The sequence below is a fragment of the Plectropomus leopardus genome, chromosome 20, assembly GCF_008729295.1.
Source record: "Plectropomus leopardus isolate mb chromosome 20, YSFRI_Pleo_2.0, whole genome shotgun sequence".
NCBI lineage: Eukaryota > Metazoa > Chordata > Actinopteri > Perciformes > Serranidae > Plectropomus > Plectropomus leopardus.
Window position 1 is genome coordinate 23,186,200 of NC_056482.1, and position 25,195 is coordinate 23,211,394.

Below are 25,195 nucleotides of genomic sequence, written 5' to 3' on the forward strand. Positions count from 1 at the left end.
GATGTATGTTTCATAAATGTTTCCTGAAATCTGCTTTTTAGTTGTGTGAATACTGTGTTCCTGATTTGCTGATCTCCGTTTTGGCCAGCAGGATTAGTTTACAGTCTTGTCAGACACTGACAGGACCGTAAACTGACCGTAAACTGCACTTGAATTTTGCAACCTTTATTTGACCTTTATTTGATACAGGTAGATAAGACTAAATAGACTTGATGATCTTCCAAGAGTAGTGCTGTGCTTAGGTATTTGGAAATCATGACACACTAGTAATGTTGCCAGATACAGGATACTGCAGTTAATATAGTTAATGTGTTAGTGAACAGTCTCCAGCAGAAATTTAAGTAATTGGGTAACTTTAATTTAAAGCAACTTGATGGAAAATTTAAGAGTGTATGCCTTGTATGGACATTATCCTCTTCATGAAGGTGGCTGAACCAGCAGCTAGCAGCTAAAGGTGCTAACTCCATAAACAGTGCTAGCAAAGGCAGCAGTGCTGACATAGTTTAGGGTGTTAACCAGGGGGATACCAGAGGGTGGGCACTAGACTTCTGTGATGACGCCGTCCTGATATCAGCTGTAACTCCTGCATGAGTGCAGTGCAAAGTGGAAGCAATGAACTAACTAGTGGATGCACACATGCACGTACAGCCAACAAACCACAGAGAAGCTCAGATTACAACACACACAGAAGGAGCTTCATTCTCTGCTCGGGAAGCATGACTCCACTATATATTAACAGCAGACAGTTATTTACTGCTTTATTAATGTTCTTAATGGCACATACAAAAGAGCCTTTAAAGTCTTTAAATATTCTTAAAACAGCTGTCTGCAGCAACGGGAAACAACAATGTTAAGTAAAAAGTTTATTAAAATGGTCAAAAGCAAAACAATTACCTGCAAAATGTGGTCTGAGTGATCGAATCTCAAAATGCATTTAGAATACATCTGTATTTGGAGCTGTCCGCATGTAATCTGATCACCTATTACACATTTTCCAGATGTACACATGGCCTAAGAATATATAACATGCTATAAATATCCAATGATAGCTAATCTTCCAATTATCTAGTGTTAAGATCATGTTGACATAATGAATGAGTAACTCTTTTCTGTATTTTTTCCCACAAACATGGCTTGAATGCACCATGAAACAATCTAAAAGTCTGAGTTAAATTGAGTTCCTTTAAGTATGGCACTTTACTCAAAGTCAGTAAACTCATAACTGGAGCTAACAAAGCTAAAATTAAAGCATACTGTAGCATAAAGTGTGATTTTTGTGTAGACTATTCTGCAGTTTGCATGTCTGTCGCCAGCTGTTGTTATTGTGCAATATACGGATGTACATTCTGCAAAAAAATGTCATTTGGAGGAAATTGTTTTATGATGGTTTGTTGCAGTTGCATGCTGGGAGAATTTAAAGTCCAGGTGTTATCTCTAAGAAATGGTGAAGAGGTCAGAGTCAACTAGCAAAGACTCTCCAGGTTGGGTTCAGACCTCTGCGCTGATCTGGTGGAAGAGAGGAGAACAGAAGATGTTGCTCTGGAGGAGCTCGGCGCCGATTCTGCTGTTGACTCTGCAGTTTGGTAAGAACACATTCAGCCAGACTCAAGTCAGACTTTGTGTGTTTTAGTTACACTTTAATGTAGAAATAATGCCGGTGGTGGCTGTTAGGCTAAACTTAGCTTGTGGTGTCACAGAGAGAAGTATACAACACATAGTGTTAAGAAAAGTCTCTAACAAGCCCCAAAAGTTTAACAAAAAATCTCATTGTCCACCTAATAGCTTTTTCTGAAACTCTCAACCACTTTAAAAAAAAAAAAAAAATTACTGCTGAAACCAAATCACTGAACCGACTGTCATCCAGGTCAAAAAAAGCTTTTCACACTCAAGCTGCAAAAGTGCTAAAAAAAAGTGTTTTCTCTGTTGAAGCCGATGACTCACATTTTGTCTCATATATTTATATATGAATTATGTCGATATTTTGATAAAGGCCTTGATAATGTCTTAGATTTTTGGATATTATAATGTGGTGTTGTCTTTTCCTGGTTTAAAGGCTGCATTGTGGGCCAGTGATGTAATTTTCTGAACTTAAACTGTTGTAGCTTTTCTATTATTTGCTTTTACCCTTAGTCACTACATCCGCATTACTGATGATGAATTATCAAAAATCTTTAGTCAAAGCATCAATAGTCAATCATGAAATATTGTTATAATATCAAGGTATTTGGTAAAAAATAGAGATATTTGATATTCTCCATGTCACCCAGCCATAACTACATGTCAGTCAATGATAAGTAAGTTACATAGATTAATTAACAGTTTCATTTTTGAGAATATTTAAAAACATGATGTAGACTTTAATGTCTAGAAAGCAAAATTTACTGAAACTGTAACTCGACAGTTAAAAACTAAAGACTGTCTTTTGTTTGGTATCCTTTTTGTTGCACCACTTATGTTCCATATCGTTAACAAAATGTGTTCTTGCAACTTCCATTTACAGTGTCATGACAGTGTTATTGGATCTTGGATTGGTTGTATCATATAATGTTTTATTTGGGTTTTTTTTTTTGGTTTGAAGTCAAAGAAAAAGAGGAATTTAAAAAATAAATGGTCGCAAACGCAGTATATATGTTAAAAAATAAAAAATAAAGGTATTACCAAAACCGCAGTGATGTTAAATTCAATTATTAAATACTTTTAAGACAATTTAGGGGACAAAAATACATAAACTAGATCATTACTCGATAATTCATATTGGCAAGAAACAAAACCATTTCAACATTGAAAAATATGCTTTGAAAAGCATTAATTTAATTGGCTCAGTAATGTGGGATTCCACTATTGCTGCTATTACAACATGCTCATATGTGATATAACTAAACGTTTTCGTCCGATGAAGCGTGCAGCGATGCGTGTTTCTACTCTGTGTCACGTCTGGTTTCCAGCTGTCAGATCGCTGAAGCTCAAAGTCTTGATTCTTAATCAGAGACCTTTGGATGGACGGATGGCATTTAGCTGGCGTTAACCTGATTGCTTCTGTCCGGCCTTTGAGCCTGTTGGCATGAGCTGTGCTATAAAACTTTGACTCTTAATCTTTGAGTGATTAGTCCTGATAAGAGAGTTTGGGCTTGAGTCAGATTTCATACAGCTGTCAAACAGAAAAAAATAGTTTTTAAGTACAACTACTTGTACTGTTTTGATGCTTTAGGTATTTGAATAATGAGACCTAAATTTTGATTTTTATTTCAGAGGATTATTTTGTACTTTATATTCCAGTACTAAATTTATCTGAGGGCTGTAGTGACTGGGTACTTTTCACTATTAGTCTGACAATTAATTTTCAACTTTGGAATCAGCAATCGACAAAACAATCTCCACTCAACGTCCACTTCCTCACTTGTTCTTGAGCTTTCCACCGTTGTACTCGGTCTTCATCAGCAGACAGTGTTTCAGTTTGTCCTTTTTGTTTTGTGATGTTAATATAGGTTTTTTGGAGACCAGCCTTGATCTAAAATAGACAAAAATATGCACGAAAAAGTCAGAAAATCAAAAAATCTGCATTTTATTTTAATTGAGCAGATGTCTGATGAAAAAGTGTATGATTCAGTGAAAAGTGCCAAGAACTGAGTAAGTGGACTTTAAGTGAAGACGTGAAAATGTTAATGCCACCCAGACTATCTGCGATATTTAAATACAGTGTACAGTTTACAGGTATTTATTTATTCATATTTGATACATGCTTTTTTTATGTGGTTAACATTGTGTGGTTTTTTGCACAGCGGCAGTCTCCTGGGCTCATCAGTGTCAGACTCCAGAGTGGAAATGTGACTTTGTGTGCGACTGTTCTGACTGCAGCGATGAGGAAAACTGTGGTAAGTTTAACCCTTTCCCGGGCATTGTAACCACACAGTTGACGTGCTTTGCAACATAATTGCTTCACTAAAAACTTGGCAAAACCCATTTTCATTTGAAACAGATGTTTTTATTCAATAAATTTAAGTCTTTTGATTAATTCTATTCAATTAAGTTTTTATCATATTAAATTGACTTTTTTTTCTAACATACATTTAAAACAGATTTTGTTACTAGATTAAGTTACCTTTATTTCAATTTTATTATTATTATCTTATTTTTATTACATAACTTTGACACTTTTTGCCATATATATTTTATACAGATTTTGTTTCACAAGATGTATTTTTATTTTAATCCTTTTATTTTGGTTTGTTTTATTTTTATATGCTTATTGTATAAAGTTACTTTTATTTACAGATTTCTATTACATTAGATTGACAGTTGCCCTTTTTCCTATAAATTGATGCATTTTGTTAATATATTCAATGTTGTATAATTTTTTTGCAAAGGCATTTCTTAGTTTAACTTAAAGATGCTATTTAAAGGGACTGATCGCCTCAAAATCAAATCTTCAAATTTTTCCCCGTACCTGAATAGTTATTTATCAGTCTAGAATGTCTTTTTGTCAGTTGCCGAGTTTTGGAGATATTGGCCGTAGTGATGTCTGCCTTCTCTCCAGTACAGCAGAACTCGATGACGCTCCACATTACGTCAGAAAAACTCAACAGCAGTGTCTCTTTCCAGAAATCATGACTTTGTCACTCAAGATAATCCACAGATCTTGTTGTCTTCTACCGAACTACACCTCACTGCATCACTGCACAGAGGGAGGCGTGCGTGCGTCTAAGAGACTAACTGTTAAAGTTATCGAGCTTGCTGTCGTTAGCAGTAGATGCACACCTCTTCTGCGCGATAACTCAGAAGGTGGTTGTAGCTCAGTAGAAAGAAAAAACTCCTCACAACAAAGTCTGTGGATTACCTTGAGTTACTGAGTCATGATTTCTTGAAAGAGGCATTGCTGCAGTTTTTTGGTGCTTTGAGCAACACAAGTCGAGTGCCATCTATTTCCATTATATTGGAGAGAAGGCAGACATCTCTACGGCCGATATCTCCAACACACTGCAACTCACACCAAAACAATCTACACTGATAAATAGCACTATAGATGACAGGAAAAATGTATATTTTTGATTTTGGAGTGATCTGCCCTTTGTAAATAAAATTGCTTTCAACTGAATTCTCAATTGTTAATTGTAAATACTCTCAGGTTTGCTTACTGAGATCTGCTTGCATGTAATTAATATTATATATAACAGTGCAACAGTTAACTATTTCTTTCACATCTCCAAAGGTTACAGCACGAAAGAATTTGAGTGTAACTTTGAGGATTCGGGAATGTGTGGATGGACTGATGCGTCCATCAATAAAGCAGAATACAGCTGGGAGAGAAGTCAGAGAGAAGCGAACACGCTGCCTGAAAGCGGACCGTCCTCTGACTACACCACTGGGACAGCTACAGGTAAAGTTCGACACTTAACCCTTTTTATTTTGTTGTGCCCTCATTTGTATATAGGCCCCACATGTCTGTAAGGGTATGTGGCACTTTTTGTTCAAATTATAAATACATTTAGTACAGTATTTCATTTATACTAGTAGAGTACATTAGTACAATAAGCTAAAAGTCTCACATTTTATTGTGTGTAGCAAATGGGACCACTGTAACCAAGAAGGCAGTAAATGTTAGAAATGAATTTTAATGGTATTTATATGTTTGTGTTTATATATTTTATGCTTTAAATGTAAACAGTCAGTGACTAAGGCTTTCTGCACAGGCTAACAGCACCATGCAGATATGAAATGTACTGAAAGAATGAGTAATAATGTAATTTTCACAGCCAGCTGCGACAGCCAGTCATTTCTCTGCAGCTGTGAGTCTAACAGTGATCTCTACCAAGCAGTTAAATTCTCATTAGAGTCATCATTTAACAGGGGGACGTGTGTTGAACACAGATTCAGCTCATCTTCTCGGCAATATCAGATCATAACATGTCAAAAAAAGGGCAGAGGAACTGAGAATTATGAATTTCTGAAGTGTGATTATCAGGCTAATATAAAGCAGTACTCCACTCTAAACTGTGAGGTTAATAACATGAAATAAAACACTGAATGTGTCCCATCACACAGGTTGGTTTATGGGAGTGAGTGCAGTTAAGACAGAGTATCTCAGCTCTGCAGTTTTAATCTCCCCGAAGATGAAACAGACTTCACCGACATGTCGCCTCCATCTCAGATACTTCCTGTGGGACTCAGGTAATGACTGTTAATGACTACAACTTACATATTTAATCCTTTGAAACCTGAGTAAATTGGCTTTATTTTTTTATTTTATTTTTAAAGTAATGTCTGTGACTCTGTGACATGGAGCTACATGCTGACATAAGGGAAACATGGAATCTTGGGTGCTGATGTTGTAAATTTCTACCAAATATTGGATCATATTCCTGCAGGGACATGTGAGATTGTGAAGATTTTGGTTAAGGAGCTTTTATTGGTGATTTTTCACAACAGAAAATTAGGTTACTCACCGACACACTCATTCCTTGGCTGCTACGTTGCTGCATGTAGCTATTAATGTTAATGTCAATGAAACGTCCTGATTTGCCAGTGTTTATTTTTTTCCTGATTTGGGATCATATTCTGTCAACATGTCTGGTTGTGAAGATTTGGTATAGAAAGTGCTACTATACTTAGTCATTCCCAGGCTGCAATGACGAGATCGAAGACTCTAAAATGCTGATTAATCAGAACAGACCAGGCTTTTTTGGGAGGGGGGCTTTAAAAGAAAGTGTTTTGTACATATATGAACTGAAAAAGAGCATAATAGATCCCCTTTAAACACAGTTTCATAGAGGATTTCACATTATTTTCTACTTTTATTAGCAGTGTAGTATGCATATCTGTTTGTTTTTTTTGTCATGTATCCTTGTTTATAATTTATGTTTTGCATTTTTTCTCATAATTTGTTTGAGATTTGTTTCAACATGGGATTTCTGTTCTCCTGCAGCTGACCTACTAATGAAAGTATTTCACCTTTAGGTCACAAAGGTTTAGGCTTCACACCCTTGTGGGTGTCCATCCTTCGCCAGGACTCTGAAGAGTCCGTAGTCTGGCGACCTGAGGTCAACAGCGTCCGTGGCTGGAAGGAGGCGGACATCTTTCTGGGCCGTATTCCCACAACCTTCCAAATCCGTCTTCACTCGCAGCGCTCCCAGGGGCTGAGAGGAGATGTGGCGGTGGACCAGCTGCAGTTTCTGGACTGTGCTCTGCCCTGTGAGTGATTCAGAATATCTTATGTCATGTCATGATGAGCATAACTATTATTCTGATGTTGTTTTTCTCTCATTATGTCATAAGTGCCATTCCCAGGTAAAGAGTGTCCATGGGGGATGATCGAGTGTAAGCGTGAAGGCTGTGTTGAATTGCGGCAGGTCTGTGACGGCAGCGACGACTGTGGTGACGGGACTGATGAGGAGAACTGTGGTAAGAAATCATCTGAGTTATAACACAGACCCCTCTGACAGAGCTGGACAATAAATATGTTGGAATTTTTCTGGGAAGAGATGACTCACTGTACAAACGGACAAAGTACAAAACATAATAGTCTGTGATAGCGAAGCAGGAGACATAGTGCAGAAGTTTTCAACCAAGGTTATTAAACTAAAAAATGATTTGAAAAAAAAAAACTTAAGATAACTGAAACAAAAATAAAAACTAGATTAAAAAAAGCAAACTAACACATAATATTATTTACAAAACTAACAAAATTAAAATAAAAATATGCACTAATAACTTTAGTTTTAGTCTTTGTTGATTTGTTTAAATTTCTCCACATAAGCATGAAGACACAAAAAAAAACTTATGCTGAAAGTAATAAGAACTAAACTTAAGATTTTTAAACTATAAAAACTAAACATAAAACGTATTATATGCAATGATCACCAGTTAATGTGAGTGGTGTGTGTTCATTGTGTCTCCAAAAGGGTACCAGCGCTGCGACTTTGAGAAGGACCTGTGTGACCTGTGGGACCTGAGCTCACTGTCCGACCTGAAATGGGTGAGGACCAATCAGCAGAATATCTCTGTCACGGACCCTCTGAAAGGACCAGGCAGGGATCACTCCAAAAACAGCGTGACAGGTATCATAGCGATGAATTTAAGTCTTTATTTTGGATGTGCTTAGTGTTACTCTGTTGACTGTAAGTAACTTTGTTTTGTAATATTACTACACACATAAAATAATTTGCTTAAAGGATATTATAATGATCATCGCAGGTCACTTCCTGTATGTCACCGTCCCCGAGGGTGGTCTCAAAAACGACTGGGCCGCTTTCCAAAGTCACCGCCTTCAGCCCACCAATAGTTCAGCTCCTTGCAAGGTGAGTCCCAAACTGATTCCCTCTTTTTTGTTTTACTATCGTGCTTCAATTTCACAGTCATTTTCTCACAGTCTGACATTTTTACTCCATGATTTTAATATAATCTTAAATTAGAAAGAAACAGCAGATATTTCCGAAGCTCATTTGAACCTTATTTTCTCTGTCGACCTGCTGTAGATGGTGATGTACACTCACCAGTTTGGGCCAAGGTCCGGCGGTCTGACGGTGCTGGTGGCAGATCAGGAGATCTACCCGGTATGGGAGAGGGGCGGCGCTCTCGGCGATGTTTGGGTGAAGGCAGAGGTGGAGATTGTCACCAACTCCACCTTCCAAGTGAGTAGCTACTTTAACCAAGTTTGTAGCCACAATAATGAAGCTAGCTGTGGTGAATAATCTTTAAAACAGGGATATTCATACTGAAGATCCATAAATAAAAACATTGTAAAAGTACTTTCTTTAGGGTTTCTATCACAAATTTAAATGCTGGTTTAATTTACACAGACAGGCTACATGCAAATTCACACATTCATCTGGTACTTGAGGCTAGCTCATTTGTTTTGGTGTTTGTTTTTTTTTTTTAGAACTGATATTAATATTCGAGAGTTTATTTTGATACCAGTCAAAATTCATTTTTGTGCCTCTGCGATGGCCAAGGCCTAAGACAGAAAAAATAAATAAATCCACATACAAAACAAACCCATATTTCTGCATGGATGTGCACCACAATCTACTCTGATCTACAAGCAACCGATTAGCCCTCAGACACCCAAAAAATATGTAAGTGAGTCTTGTGCACAAAGTGTGTAAGTGAGTGTCATGCACGTTATGTTATTTGCTTCAATTGTGTTTTCAAATTCTCACCCATTACAGATTTTAATAATGGCAGCAATCAGGGATTTTCACTATGGAGGTATCGCCGTCGACAGCATCTTGTTGTCTCCTGAATGCCGTTTGTCATCTGGTAATCTTTTTTTTTTTTTACTGACTTTTTAAATAATTAATTCTACATCTGCACAGGATGAGAGTAAATATCCTCTGTGATGGGATAAATCTGCTTCATTCTCATCTTGAACAGTAAATGATACCTGGGCAAAATTCCCGAAGCCCCCTAAACACCCGTGCACTGTACCGGAGAAGATGTGTGATTTTCAAAAGGACTGTAAAGGAGCAGAGGATGAAGCCAAATGTGGTGAGTCTTTTCATTCTGTTGGATCACTTTAACCTTTTCAACAAGACTGCAAAGGTGGAGAAGATATTAAACTTTATTAGAGCCAATGGAAGCACAAATGAAGCTGCTGAAGCAGGAGCCACCAGGGGGCCCCCTAAAGTAGAAACGGACATAGTGCTGCTGTCAGGTCACAGGCAACAAAGTTATATGTCTTAAATGTTGACTATTTAGGAACTAAAACCAACAGACTTGTTATAGAAGGGTTTTTAAGCACTTTGTGAAGGAAACACAAGCTGTTTTGCAAACAAGAAAAATAAACAGAAATTGTTGTTTGGTCAAACATTAAAAGTTCCTCTAACGAGCCACGCCTTCAGGCCGTAATGATCTTTATGTTTGAGAAGCAAAGGAGGGAGCAGAGTGATAGCACCAGAGGACCTCTTATAGATGTTATTTAAAGTTAGATAATTTAGGTAATATGATCTGTTTTTTTTTTTTTTTTACAATTTTAATACGTGCAATTAAAATCAAAGAAAGTAGGCAGAATAATTACATTAATCGTCTTTTATTTAATTTTTAGAATAAAAATGCTTTAGAAGGCCCTGACCTTTATGACATATTTCCTTGCTTGCCTTTTGTCTGCAGCTGTCTCATGCACTGAGCTTGTGCCACACAAGAATAATGCAAGTCATCAAAATAAAGTTGTTATTTGTGTGTGAGCGAGATTTCTCGATGAATCCTCTCTGCAGGGGATTTTTCGTACGCTGAGGGCAGCTCAGGTTGGACTGACAGTAGCATTGGGAGTCAAGGTTGGGTGCTGTATGAAAATACTACATCTGGAGGTACGACTACAACACTAAACTACTGGTTTACTGATAATTTGTGATTGAAAATATAACAATATATTTCATATTTCTCAGAGGACTACCTGTATGTAGCCGAGGCTCCAGGCCAGCAGCTGACAGAGGCCCAGACACGGACCCCCCTCCTGGGCCCCTCGGGCCCCGCCTGCACTCTGAGCTTTGAATATGAACTCACTGGGAATGCAGATCATATTGGTAACTATATAAACTGTTACATCACGTGTCATCTTGATACTACAAACCTTTTCCCAGGACAAATGACTTAGATCTTTAAATTTGATTCTGTTTATGTCTTTGCAGGTGAGCTGTCCGTCAGGGTGATGGACAGCTTTCTAGGCATGCAGCCTAAGCTGTGGGAGTTCAGTGGGAAGACTGGAGCAGGGGAGGGGGCGTGGCGACATGCCGACATCCCTATTGGAGTCAGAAAACATCGCTTCCAGGTCAGCTGTTTTTTTCCACAATAAATCAATTTTACATTTGAAATATTTGCATTGACGAGATGATAGAGGACAAACTGAAAAAATTGTGACATTTGATATATATCCCCAAACTGACTTTCTATCCAGCAAGGACAAAAAATAAACAAAGGTTTCCACCTGTTTATTTTTTGTCCTTGGTACCCGATCATCAGTTTTATGTTTAAGTCTTGTCACTTATCAGGGCTCCTCTGTTCCTTTTGTTTTTGCCAGCTGGCCTTTGAAGCTCATGCTGTGAAACTTTGTTGCTGCACTAAAATTAAAGTGAAAAATGTTCGCTTCATCGGCTGTCATGCTAACTATTTCCCATCCTCTCCAACAGGTAACTCTCATAACTATTTACAGTATGCACACATAATATTACATAACGCATAGTTTCATATTTACCTGGAAATGTCTCACTTCTTTGATTTATATTTTATTTTATTTTATTTTTGTCCAGCACTGTCATGTAATTTTGAAGAAGGACTGTGTGGATGGTATCAGGACAACACTGACAACTTCGACTGGACGGTAATCGATGGGACAGATCACACCATTGGGATTGGTATGCTCATTAAAAAAAACCTAAAAAAATAGAGCCATGAAATTTGCAAGAACAAGTCCTCCAAAATACTAAAAATACATTGTTTATTAATGTTGATGTCTTTTCTCTTAAACTTAACACTTTCCTTATTCCTTATTATTGTGTGACAATAATAACACTTCTATTTACACCTTAACATTTGCTTTTGAATCCTGTAAAGGAATAAATACTAAATTAATAATAATTTGTTTATTACTATATTATTCTGTTACCCTGTCTATTTGTTGTAAAATGTAAAATGATGTTTATTTAAGAGAAGTGCAAATAGGACTCAAAAACCAAAGTTTAGGTTTTTCGACCTGTCTTAAAACTTGTTGATCCAAATTAGAGACTTGACTTGAGACCTCAAGGCCAAAACTTGAGATTTACGTTTTGACCAACACTCTTGGCAATAATGAGGTTTATCCGGTTTAAAAATAATTTTAAATCTTTAGAAACACTTTTATTCTTGTTAAGTGAGTATTTTTTTAACATAGCTGAAGTGACAAGTTGCAGTAAATATGTTTAAATGAATATGTTCCTCACTAGTTGTATAACTTGTAATCACTATACATCATAAAGTCTATTATGAGACAGCTACAGTAGTTGTGATGGCTTAAAAGTAAATTAAATTCCCGCCTGTTTTCTTGTTGATATCCAGGCAGAAGCCTTGTCGTTGACATGTGGAGTCCTTCTCTGCGAGGTGCTTTTGGACGCTTGGTTTCATACACACAGTCACCAAGTAATACAGATTACTGCCTGTCCTTCTTCTACAAACTCTACGGGCCCAACGCAGGTGAGAATGACAACAATGGAAAGCATTTTAGAGTAAAAGAATGAAGCATCCGTTTCTTTAAGCCAGTGAATATGAAGTCAATGATTATGTCCAAATGTAACAGGATCCAGTCTTACAAGTCTTAATCTGTCTGTTGAAATAGCTTTTTATTAGAAACTGTCTCAAAGTGGCACACGTGTTGGTTTGATGTGAAACATTACACTCGATAGAAGCTGGAAATCATTAGAAAGTTTGATAATTTCTTAAAATTACTGCTCCATCCTCTACCATTGATCCCGTCCAGGTGCTCTGAATGTGAAGCTGTTGCATAACGACGGTTTTGAGACCGTCCTCTGGACCCGCAGTGCAGCTCATGGCAACTTTTGGCACGAGGCGCACTGCCCGGTACCACACCAGCTCACTAACTTCCAGGTATGAAACGACTGCAGTCAGCCTGAAATCACGAAGCAATGTCAAAGAGTTTCATACATTTTTCATATTTAAAAATGAGCAGCAATAAGGGAAAAAGAGACTGAAATTGATTTTTTTGTCACCTATTTATCACAAAGACACCAAAATTAATATTTTAACATTATCTTACACTATCTTTCTGACCTTTGACATACCACCAGCTGATATTTGAAGCAGTTCGCTCTGGTTTTGACGGGCGCGTAGCCATTGACGACGTGGCGTTCGGGGGCGGTCCGTGCACCGTGCCGAGGATGTGTTCTTTCGAAGGCCAGCAGTGCGGGTACAGCAGCTCTGGTAGCATTAAATGGCTCCACCGCAGCGGACGCACCGCCACAGTGACGGGACCCAAAACTGACCACACTCTGGAGACTGAACTGGGTGAGAGAGAGAATCACATTAATTCATTTTTAACATACATGCAGAAAACTGAGAGACGGCAGACTGTGATCTTCCTCCTCCTTGTTCAGGTTACTACATGATGGTGAACACCGGAGCAAACATCCTTTCATCTGGTGACGCCGTAGTCCTCACCTCCCCTTTTCGCCAAGGAGTCGTCAAGACTGAGTGTGTCAGTTTCTGGTATCACATGGATGGAGTGAATCCTGGTGAGGCACCTACACACACTTAAACACATTCATAAAAATGACCAAAAAAACAAAAATAAAACCACATTAGGACTGCGTGTGCTTCACAGGTTCTCTGACATTGTATATGAAGCCAGTCAAGGGAGAAAGGGTGAAGATCTTCTCTGACAGTCTGAACCAGGGAGACGTCTGGCGCCATGGCAACGGCAATGTCTCGAGTACCCTTGTGGACTGGCAGGTACTGTGTGGAGGCTGGAGAGGGCTGCTGGAGCACTTCTAGTACTATAATACCAGAAGTATTACGTACAAAGTAATGAAACTTACAATCAGATGCTCCCTTATAGGTCATAATTCTGTGTCGCTGTCTTGTTTCTGTTACCTCTTTAATTCATGAACGTCGTATTAGTGATAGTTTGGATCTTTTTAGATGGGTTTTTATGAGGCTTTAGTCAGTGTTTGACCTACATTGCATGTCAATTGCCCCCCCCTCCCCAGACTGAAGTATAGCCATAAAAGCTAAGCGGACTTGGGCAGCAGCAAAATTTATTTTAATCATCTTTAAATAATGCCTCCTTTAAAAAAAACTATATTAGTTCAAGTGTGTGCTATTTGTTTTAATCATTTTACTATTTCACTTACCTCAGACAGCTCTTCCCATCCAATCAGAAAGCTCTTTACAGCTTCAGTTCCTTATTTATGCTTTTGTTAAAGACACCAGACTTCATTGAGAAAAACAGTCATTTTAGCTCGCTGAACATGACAGTTGCTTGTCTACTGCTGCTTTAATCTCTAAGTTTGTTTGTGTTATTGTGTGACTTTGGTGAATCTTAATGAAGTACTTTTAAATGCCAAAGTCACACAATAACACAAACTATCTTAACTGTTGGAGGCAGCAGTAGACCAGCAGCTACTGTGTCCATAATGTTAAATTTCTGCTTTTCTCAATGGAGTTTGGCTCTAAGCTTTTTGAAACCTAGAGTGACATCATTTTCCTTGTGCTGCTTTCAGATGCCTTTCGCAAGTATTTAAATCTGGTGCGATTTCTTTCAAAAGAAATGGGAAAAAGGCAATAAGCAACTTGGTAATAAATGTTTTATAAATTGCAAGAAATGAGTTGATTTAGATTTTTTTTAAAGCTAGGGATAAACTGTTCATTTAAAATTGTAAAACAAAAATTATTATAATTTTTAAACACTTTTTCTAGGTCATCTCTGCGTTGTTGCTTGACACTGACTTTGAATTAATACCTCATAAAACTTCAACTTCAGCCTTAAAATCCACACTCTAACTGTAGTTTTTAAGGAAAAACAGCAAGTTAGACTTTCTATCTTATTACTAGTAAACCTCTTTGTGTACGATCTTGTGTTTGTCATCTAAACTAAGATGCTGTTGTTTGTTCGGCTCTGCAGCTGGAGTTTGAGGTGGTCGGAGCCGGAGGCAAAGACACTCACGTTGCAGTTGATGACATCTTAATCTCAGCTCACCCATGTCAAGATTTAGGTTTGTATCCGCCTCAGCAACATTAACGAAAAACAAACCAGACTTTTAGACCAGTGAACAGTATCATCTAAAAATGATGGTGCAAAAACGGCAGTTTAACAGCCACAAAGTTCATGTTTGGTTTCACCTGAGCGCACTGCTGCTGCTGAGCTCTTTAAAGGTGCACTCCACCATTTTTTTTCTGTTAAATATCTCAGGTTCGAAGTGCAGTCTGGAGAGAGGCATGTGTAGCTGGAGCAACACTCAAAACGTCAAAGAGGACAAACTGGACTGGGAGCTGACGAGTCAGGAGGCGGAGAGCCATTACCCCACTCCACTTGAAGACCACAGTCTGGGAACAGAGAAAGGTAAAACAGAGAGAGACAAACGGGGACGGAGTTACTTTGACTGTGGACATTGTGGAAGAAGAAACATGATAATGCAAGATGTGTTAATGTTATTATCACCAGATTTTCACACTGACAGTAAGGAAGCTGGAAACATGTATATAAATGCGTATATGTGTGGTGTATATATATATATATGTATATATATATATATATATATACACAATCTTATTTTATTTGCCATGTTCGAAATACAGATATCCATCTAATCTATCCTTTCTTTTTAAAGCAATAGCAATAATCCGTACCAAAAGTCTAAAATAGACTTTTGTCCCTTTCGTGTCTGGCAGGTCACTTCCTGTTTTTACCGAGCAGCAACCGGACGGCAGACTATCAAAACGCGAAGTTGCTGAGCCCTCACCTGCCCCCGACCAAGGGCACCTGCCTCAAATTCTGGGCTTACAAGCAGTACTCATGTAAGGATTAATCACACTGTGAAACCCTGTCAGATGTAGCCAGGAAACTTGTGATGTTTAATTTAAAAATAAACAAAAAACAATCCACTCTTTTTTTAAAATGTATCTAGCGAACAGCGAGCTGAGGGTATGGAGGCTGTCTGAAGGTCGTCTCCTTGAGCTGCTGGTGGTGAGAGATCTGGGAGAACCATGGAGACGCTTCGACGTCAACATCACATCTACAAAAGAATACCAGGTCGGACTGTCATTGCCAGATAAATAAATATACTACAGTGTCTCTAACACTCAAATCGTTTGTACGGTACTATATTAAAAGCCTGTTTTGCAGCACAGCAGTACATCAAATTCTGCTCAGAGCTAAATGTCTTATTTAGGACAGTTTTGACGTCTCTGCTGTTGTCTTGTTCTCACTGTTTACAGATTGTATTTGACGGAATCAAAGGCACAAAAGGCTTTTTAGCTCTGGATGACATTGAGTACACCGTTGGAGTAAACTGTGCTAAACAAGTCACAGATACACAGACACGTAAGACTGGACAGTGGTTTTACACTCTTTTTTTAAAGCACTTTCTTGGAGTCATTTTCTTTTTTTCCAGGTAATTTTTTACTATTTCATTGTTCATTTTTGACCACTTCTCGTTAAGTTGCCAATTTGGTCAGGTTTCCAAGGGTTAAATCTATTCTAAAATGAAAAATATATGACAAATTGTGGTTTACCAATACAAAAAAAGAAATTATCTTGCAATTTTGAACATGTTCTTCAGATTTGGAGAAACACTGAGCAATACAAGAGTTTGTCTTACTGCCAGCAGTTTGTCAGATTGTTTAAACGCCAAAACGAACCACATTATCTTCAGCATAATCTCTGGTAGAACTGGAAACCAACTGTCTTTCATGTTTCCTGCAGACTCAAAACAGCGAGACAACTCAGGAGGGATCGCAGCGTCCATCATCGTGGTCCTGCTGCTGATTGCCACATTGATCGCCCTGCTGATTTACTACCTCCGAATCCAACAGAGAATCAGTACTCTGACTGGTCCATCATCACCACCTTCTTCCTCAGCTGGTGCTGGATTTAGTAATGAGACATATGAACCAGACCTCACAGTAAGTTAACATTTAAAACTCTGACACCTAAAAAGACCCACAGACGAGTTTGTGTGTGAGTATCATTCTGCTTTATTACAATTTGGATCTTATGTTTGGAGTTGTACCATTATGACCAGTTGTGATATTAATTTCCTTAATGGTTTGTTAGTTTTCGAAGTGGTAAAAACAAACTCTGAAATGTGTCTGATCAAAGATTAACTGTAATTTCAGCAGGATCATGTGAGAGTTCCCCATGCAAAACCATCCGATGGAAGCTGGTTTCAATGATGTCTCTGTGAGTGCACACTGATCTATACTTTATACGACTTATGATTTATGTTATTTGGTGGGAAGATATTATACTCATCTCTATTCACATGGACTCTGTAACACAGAAGAACAAATAACAGTAGCTTTAATCTGCACTAATATATATCTTTTTCTCTTGTTGTGTTCCTGCAGGTCCCTGATGGTGTCAGAGAGATGGAGGTGGCGTGAGGAAGGAGGAGCGATGGTCCTGCCACCAAGAGGTGGCTTTGTGAAATTAAGGCGATATCACAGCAGCAGAACTGCTTGTGTCGTCTTTACATGTAACACACACACATACACACACACAAAACATACACATTGCATACACTAAACACAAGCACAACGCACACACTTGAAACGCTGATTAAGGCCCTATGTTCAGCTGCCTCAGATCTGATGGAGCCCTCCATGGTCGCAGCTTTGTGCCTGCAGACGGATGCATGGAAGTCAGACAGCGCACGTCTGAGGTGTCGCGGACGGAAATGAAACTTCCTTTAAACCGAGAGAGAATCGAGATTTAGGATCCATATTTGATCCGCAAGAAAGCATCAGCTGGGGTTGTGGAGCTAGAAAGACGTGAGTTTACTAAGTACGAAGGGTGTAATGGAAAACACTTTAGAGTTGCATTCTGGGATTAAGTCTTGACTCACATTAAGGACTCAAGGCCCAGACACACCAAACTGACAAAAAGGACTAGTGGCAGTGAAAGCTGACTTGTGTCGCCTCATGTCGCCTGTGTTTCGGCCGAAAAGTTGCTCTTGAACACCCCGCAAAGACTACAGCTAACCAGCTCGTATGTTCTGCGTCAGCAGACGGCGGTCGTCTATAATTGTCATTCAAAAAGAAAAACCAGAAGACCGTCATGACGCCAGTTAGCCAGTTAACATGAACAACACAATGTGATGTTGAAAGAACAAAGCATATTTACCATGGAGCAGTAAGCAGTTATGCAAACCATCGGGAAATGTTGCTGCTAAAGAGCTCAATGTTTAAAGAACAATCTAACCTCATATGTTAAGTTTCAGTCTCGCTGCCTCTCGACTTCGGCTCTTTATTTACTTTCCTCACTTCAGTTCTTTGCTCGTGCACTGAGCTCAACTGCTGCCGCCTCAGGTGCCAAATCAACATGCTGAATTGTTATCAATAATGGTTGGCATGTGCCAACAGTGCGGACACACGCAGCAGCTGAGGCAACAGACGTTCCCCAACAGCCAACACTGATCGATGGCCAACCATTAGTTTGGTGTGTCAGGGCCTTAAAAAAAGCCAAAATATCTCCACCTTAATCTGTCTCGTGAATGCCTTTAAGCTTCATAAGAAGTTGTGGAGTGCCCCTTTAAGACACAGAAAATCTTTATTAAACTGACAAGTTCAACCATAAAAAAGATAAAGACTACAGAGGAACTTGTTGGATGAATAGAATTTTTTTTTTTGGCTGTGTTGGACAGTTTAATCTGCTCCGCTTTAAAAAAGAAAAAAAGCTCTAACTGAGCTCTAATGATGAATTAAATGAAACATGGGCATTGAAATACTATGTCAGTATGCCTTTTCACTGTGAGAGTAAATTGATTGTAGGGCAATTAAATATGAATCATGAAAAGTGAAATCCTTATGAAAATGTGGCTCAGTGTGTTTTATGGTTGCACTTTGGATTTGACTTGAACCCACCACACTAAATTTTGTGTTGTGTGCAAGTCAAATCCAACTGGTCATTCTTAATAAATATATATATAGTATATATATAGTATTGTATGATTGTGTGATATGTATGATGTTTAATTAGACAAAAGTTAAGATTAATTTGTGCATTACAGCCCAAGTAAGACAAAACTGAGTGAAAACTGTCAAAGGTGAAAAACTGATGTAGCTTCTGGGATTATATTAGGTTTTTTGGTCTTAAATTGTCAAAAATACTTAAAATATACAACAAAAAAGGGACAAGTCATTGCACAAATAAACACAAAAAACATCTAAACAAAACCGAGCACATCCATCATAATATAACATCAAGCGTCTGATAAAACACAAAGATAACTTTTCAGAAGAAAAGTCTAATCAGCCACCCAGGCCGAGTTATCGTGTGTGATTTTAACATGAATACCGATCGTCACCAGAGGATAACGTAACAGATCAACAAGTCACTGAGCTCAGCGGAACTGAATTCTTTATTTTTCCTTCCTGGAATATGAGTCAACACATGCCAGAAACGTCATGATTGAAGTTAAGGAAACTAAATATACTTAGTAGTTTCCTCTGTAGAAGTGTGTCAGAGCACCGGACATGTAGGAGGTATTTATTTAATTAAACATAGGCTACACCCTCCATTTTTCTAATCAGTAGTCACTGTGCAACAACACACCAGATTCCTCGTTCCTTTGTGATAACAAATGTTGTCAGCTGTTTCTCATTCAGGATTATTATATCTGTAAGAACTTCCGACCATGGAGCCTGTGACAGATTTGAGTCTGTCACCAAAACCTTATGTGTTTCTGTAACATAATGAGACTCTTTTTAAAAGTCTTTGTGGGGTGCTGATTATTTTTTACGATAGCTTTAGATTTTTAATTTGCATTTATAAACAGGAAAGATGTTTTGCTGATAGATAGACAGATGACATTTATTAAATATGTTTTAGTGTCTCTTCAGCATTAACTGCCGCAGGGAAGATGTGTATAAATGTTTTCCACAGACATGAATGTAAACTGTAAATGCAACTTGACTGGACTGCAGAGGCATACAACTGCAAGGTCGAATTTTTAGGCGAAAAAAATGTACACTCTCTAAAATGCCTCAGTGTTTAGGTTTGAAGAAGGTGCAATAGTAAATAGTAAAAAACAAAAACAAGGTGCAAAAGTAAATAGTAAAAAACAAAAACAAGGTGCAATAGTAAAAAAAAAAAGGTGCAAACTCAACAGTTAAAAAATATTTATTTCAGCTGCACATGGAAGATAACTGCACTTGTGAAAAATAGAACATAGAAATAAAATAGATAAATAAAGTCACAGCTGTGCCACTTCCTTCCTCTGATAGATATCATATTTGTTAATTAGTGGTGGTTTTTAAAGTAACATTTAAAAGTGCCTGCTCAATTTTAGTAGCCACAGATATATAATATATACAGTATAATGACAGTCAACAACATTGCTAACTCAGTAACCTTTTAACTGATCATTTCAAAATATCTTTTATTTTGGCTTCTCTCTAAAATGTAATGATTGTCTTTCTTTTCTGTTCTAATAACATGTTGATATGTAGTTTACAGATTTTTTAATATATAGGCTACATTGATAAAAAAAAAAAAAAAAAAAAAAAAAAAAAAATTAATTGATAATGAAAAAAATAAATGGTCGCCCCCCCCCCCGGGGGAGGAATGGTAACCTCCAGCAGCCATTGGTAGCTCCCTGCATTGCTCTGCTGTGGTCAAATGCCTCGTTCATCTTTAGGAAGAGGGGATGACGACATCATGTCCTTAGCAACGGTCGCGTCTCTACGGCAACATCCTCCGATGTCCCCTCTCCGCTGCTGTCACCGTGACTCTCATCTGTTGTCAGTGAGACAGACGGAAAAAAAACACCATCTTCTCTCGGGTGAACTGGTGATTTTGGAGGATGCTGTGTTGTCATGGGTGTAGTGCGAGCGCCCACCGCAGCAGCAGCCGTTTGTGTCTCGCGACTTGAGTGCCTAAAGTTGGAGTGGACACGGGGCAACTTGGCCACTAGGACCCTCTCCCCGCCAGTCATCGTTGCTTTGTCCTACACAAGACTGCCAGCGCGCGCCGCCTGCAGCCCGGTGCTGTTTGTGCTCATCTGGACCGATTTTATTTTTTGCACCAGCTGGGAGTCATCCAGCGGCGCGTGCAGCTGAATGGATCCCGCCGTGCTCATCTTCCTGCTGTACGTGATGATCGCGCACGAGCTGGTCTGCGGCTGGATGCAGTGGCGGAGACAAAGTGCCAAACCCCGCAAACGAGCATCTGGACCTCTGCTGCACTCAAGGTGCGTGTGTTTGCGTGTGCGTGCGTGTATATGCGTGTGCATGTATGTCTGTGCATGCATGTGTTTTACTCTATTTAAAAAAATGCATAAATGTAAATTTGGATATGTTTTTAAAGCTGTAATTTTAGTTCCAAAGAGCATCAAGATATACATATTTTACTTTATATTGTACTGTTTTGCTTCAGTAAAAACCTCCTGAATATCAACACTGAGGCAGGTTTCAGCTGGTTGCAATCTGCAGTCCTCACCACAAGGTGCCGCCATATCCCCCAAAATCTGACACACTAAATCTTCAACGGATCTTGTTGGAGGGTCTTGCATAAAACATTAAACTTTTGTTGCGGTTTGGTCTTTCGTTCACACGGCAATGGCGTTTTGGGGGCCTGAAAACACAGACTTTTAAAACTTGGGTTCCAGAGTGTGACCTTTTGTCGCTGTGTAAACTGGAATTGCACAGATCTTGACGTCACAGCCGCACGTCACACATAGTGTTATATGGTGTGTCATGACAAAGTTACTCTACCGACAACTGGCCTAGCATGCATCCGGCAGCGTTTTTGGTTGTTTTTGCAGATCTGTGTACACAAGGATTGTTTTCACAGTGTTACCATATAAATGGATTTTTTCAAAAACACAGAAGACAAACTTTTACGGTTTTAGTAGGGCCATTCTCGTCTAAACGTGGCCTCGATCTCTTAAGAGCGTGCACTGTTTGGCCACGTTTTCCAGAGTGAACGACACGTTTCTTGGAAATGAAGTGAAAGGGTGTGCACTTTCAAACAACTTGGGATTTAACATTCCAGTCTTTTATCTAAGTCACATCTTTTGAACATCTTGGGTTTTTGTAATTAGTCACCCATCCTAAAGCTGTTTTTTTTTTTTAGGTGCTTCCGCAAATGCTTCCAGTAAGAGTAAGACAGTATTTCCTCATAAAACCGTATGGTATGGACCTGGCTTTGTGCATGGGGGTACTGTCAGCACAAAAAAAACCAAAGCTTTTGTCATACTCCTGTCTAAAATATCGTTGTATACTGAAGCATTACGATTTCTCTTAAGTGAGGTAACAAACAAAAGGTATGTAGACAGGTTTAGGAAAGTGAACTTGACGGAAATGTTGTTGAAATGTGGACACTGCTTCGAGTTTTAATAACCTGTACTTCCTCCTCAGTGCCCGGGTGTGTCAGGGAGCTTGGAGGGTGAGCAGCCAGTCAGTCAGGCCCGACAGAGGAGGGCGGGACCTGAGGAAGAGCGGACGCATTGTGAGGAAAGCTTAAGATGGAGAGACACCAGACATTGGTGGACACTTGTTGAAGAATAACTTGAATGGCAGCAAACAGGACCAAGAGCACAGCAGAATTTGCTTGCTGAGTGGCAGAAAGCGATGTGAATATGGCTCTGCTGTCCTTTCAAACACGCAGACGTGAAGTTTGGGATTCCAGCAGATGTAAATGTAAATGCATTTTTTCATATTGCCTTGAGGCTCAAATTCTCCTTGTGAGCTCTCTGTCTTATAGTCTCAATAAAATCTGTTCAGGTTTGCTGATTACATAATGTATCTGTGACCTTATTTTTAAAAAAAAAAAAAAAAAAAAAAACACATTACAAAGGTATAGGCAGCACAAACACAATTAAGTCCCCTCAATTTTTTTTTATTGTGGATGTAGAAGTTTCAAAGGTAGATATCCCAACACCTCTATACAACCAAAACCAGAACTGCTCTACTAGATACCTTTTATTTGATGAGAATGCTTTTTTTGTTTGTTTTTTTTAGGATTATGGTGAACTTACTTTGCTTTTCTTGGGGGCCACTTTGCACAAAGGCAGGAGGATTTTAGGATGTTTCAAGGAATTTGGGATTTTCCTAGGATTTTAGCATAGTTCTAGGATTTTAGTATGTTTCTGGATTCTAGGACATATGAATTTTAGGGCATTTTTCAGATTTTAGATTATTTTGGGATTTTAGTACATTTCTAGGATTTTAGCATTCTAGGAATTTAGGATGCTTCTGAGATTTGAGCATTTTTTCAAATCTTTAAATTTCAATTTTAGGAAATTTCTCTGATTATAGGACATTCTCTGAATATGACATTTTTACACATTTTTCACATTTTTGGGATATTTCTCAGATTTTAGGATGTTTGTAGGATTTTTAGGATGTTTCTAAGATTTTTAAGACATTCCTGGATTTTAGAACATTGGAGTATTTTTGGACATTTCAAAGTTTCTTGAATTTTAGACATTTCTAACATTAAGAATATTTCTATGATTTTAGCACATCTCTAGGATTTTAGGATATTAGGGGAATTTTGATAAACAAGCTCTATTTTCATGCTGTTTTATGCACTCTGGTACATTATGTATTCTAAAAGAACAAAAACAATTCCCAGTGTGAATCACTTCATTTTTATTGTGAATTAGAAAAAGTTGTGTGGGGCCACGCAGCACCCAATCAGTCAAGATTGTCAGATTTGGCCCGTAGGCTGTAGGTTGAGTATCACTGCTCTACTGGTGATATAATTGTCTAAGTAGGTAATCTGTTTCTTTTGTACTTATTCGTCACTGTTGAGAGCAGTCCTGAAAACAACTGGAATGTTGCTCAACAAGGAACAGAAAAAAAACATGCAAAAGAATGTCGCGCATCAAGTCAGTTGTTTGTTGTGATTGTGGGTTGAAAAAAAATTATGATGATAAAAGAAATTCACATAACTCAAGCTGCACTTAATTACTGTAAACCACTGTCATTACAGGGAGGGAACCGAGGTTGTTGACTGTAGTCAGATAAACCAGAGATACTACTTCTCAGATATGCTCAGAAAGATTCCTACTTGTGTGATTCTCCCAATTATTATAAGTGTACAGCACACACTCCCCGAAACAGACACACACCCAAGTACTGAACAAAGAGAAACAGAGCTTTGTGTTGATGCTTTGAACTCGTAAAGGTTTTAATTAGTATGACCTTTAGCTGTTGGCCTTTTGTAAATCCATCTCCAGATTCAAGAGTGCAAACAAAACTCTCTCAAACAAAACTTAAATAGGAAAACAGAATCAGATTTTAGTCTAAATCCAACTAAAGATAAAATTAAAAAAAACACTCATTTAATTCAACTCATTTTATCATGAGGTTTGGCACACACACAGGTCATCCAATCAAAGGTAACTTAGGAATCAAAAATCAAGTCAACGTTTTTTGTGTACACAATCATAAACAGTGCAGAGTTGTGAAATTCTTTTTAAGCCAGCTCCAACAACTACTACATAAAGAAAGAAGGAATACAATATAATACTCTGGAATAAATTAAAATACATGACAAAAATAAAATTTAGAAAAATATATGACAACAAGAAACAATAAAGCAATATAACGGTGCATAACACAGGGAAACAATGAAAAGGAATGAGTTTCAGAAAAATCTAAACAACAAAACCTCTACATATGACATATGGGATGAAAGACAGATGGATAGATTATATTTCTGAGTTATAAATCCGAACTTTATTTCGGCTGATAGCTGACTGCCCAAAGAAGGTCTTACGATGTGTGATTTTAATATTGCCACTTGCTGTGCCCTCAATGTTCCTACCATTATTTTGCCTGCTGAATTTGCATAAAAATATCTGTTGCTAAGTTTTGAAGGCATTTTAAAGCCAGTTTGAGGGAATTTTAGAAAATTATCAAAACTCAGGAAATTGTGCAGCTTTAGTATGTGACAGTGATGCTATCTCATAGGTTTTATATCCATTATTTTTAAAGCTTGGTTATACAGAGATGCAACCAGGGTGTCAAAAAACACCACTTAGCGTCTGTGTGAGACGCTCCAGGCTTTCCACTAACTCCAATGTAAACCCATCCAGCTCATTACTAGAGGCTTGGAGCATTTGACCTAGTTTAAACAGCGTGAAAGTTTGCTTAGGGCCTGTGGGAGGGAAGTAGATGGTTTCAACAAACACTGAACTTAAACAAAAGTGACCAGCATTTGAGAATTGCAGTGTTCACATCACTGCGTTTCCAGCCATGTTTGTGCCACTCATCACCACGTTTTGAAGTGAAAATCACAACTTTGTACAAACAATAACCAAATAGTTTTGTTTCATTAACCTAATTGCCAACCCCTCTCTTACCGCCAGCCCCTTCTGCATCAAGAAACAATGCAAATGTGCGCCTCGAGTGTCATTTCAGAAACTTCCACGGCTTCAGCCCGAGCGGCAAAATGTGACGAGTAGGACTGAGATCAGGCTGATTTCTTGGTGTAAACGTGTTGTGGGACTAAGAGTTCACATCTCCACCCTGTGAAGGTCCAGGTAGTCCC

General features: G+C 38.4%; 1 protein-coding gene across 1 annotated transcript; it reads left to right on the plus strand.

Annotated features, from left to right (window-relative positions):
* The first annotated feature begins 1,404 nt into the window (after positions 1-1,404).
* On the plus strand, positions 1,405-17,286 carry mamdc4 (MAM domain containing 4). Its single transcript, XM_042509884.1, has 29 exons — positions 1,405-1,583; positions 3,780-3,872; positions 5,207-5,374; positions 6,040-6,165; positions 6,952-7,185; positions 7,270-7,395; positions 7,896-8,051; positions 8,188-8,291; positions 8,469-8,624; positions 9,162-9,252; positions 9,367-9,480; positions 10,206-10,298; positions 10,377-10,514; positions 10,620-10,759; positions 11,009-11,117; positions 11,238-11,342; positions 12,022-12,156; positions 12,440-12,567; positions 12,768-12,984; positions 13,074-13,211; positions 13,301-13,428; positions 14,600-14,690; positions 14,888-15,037; positions 15,367-15,492; positions 15,603-15,727; positions 15,913-16,018; positions 16,400-16,599; positions 16,813-16,876; positions 17,044-17,286. The coding sequence occupies exons 1-28, from the start codon at positions 1,442-1,444 to the stop codon at positions 16,867-16,869; spliced, it is 3,696 nt and encodes a 1,231-aa protein (XP_042365818.1). The 5' UTR covers positions 1,405-1,441; the 3' UTR covers positions 16,870-16,876; positions 17,044-17,286.
* The last annotated feature ends 7,909 nt before the right edge of the window (positions 17,287-25,195 follow it).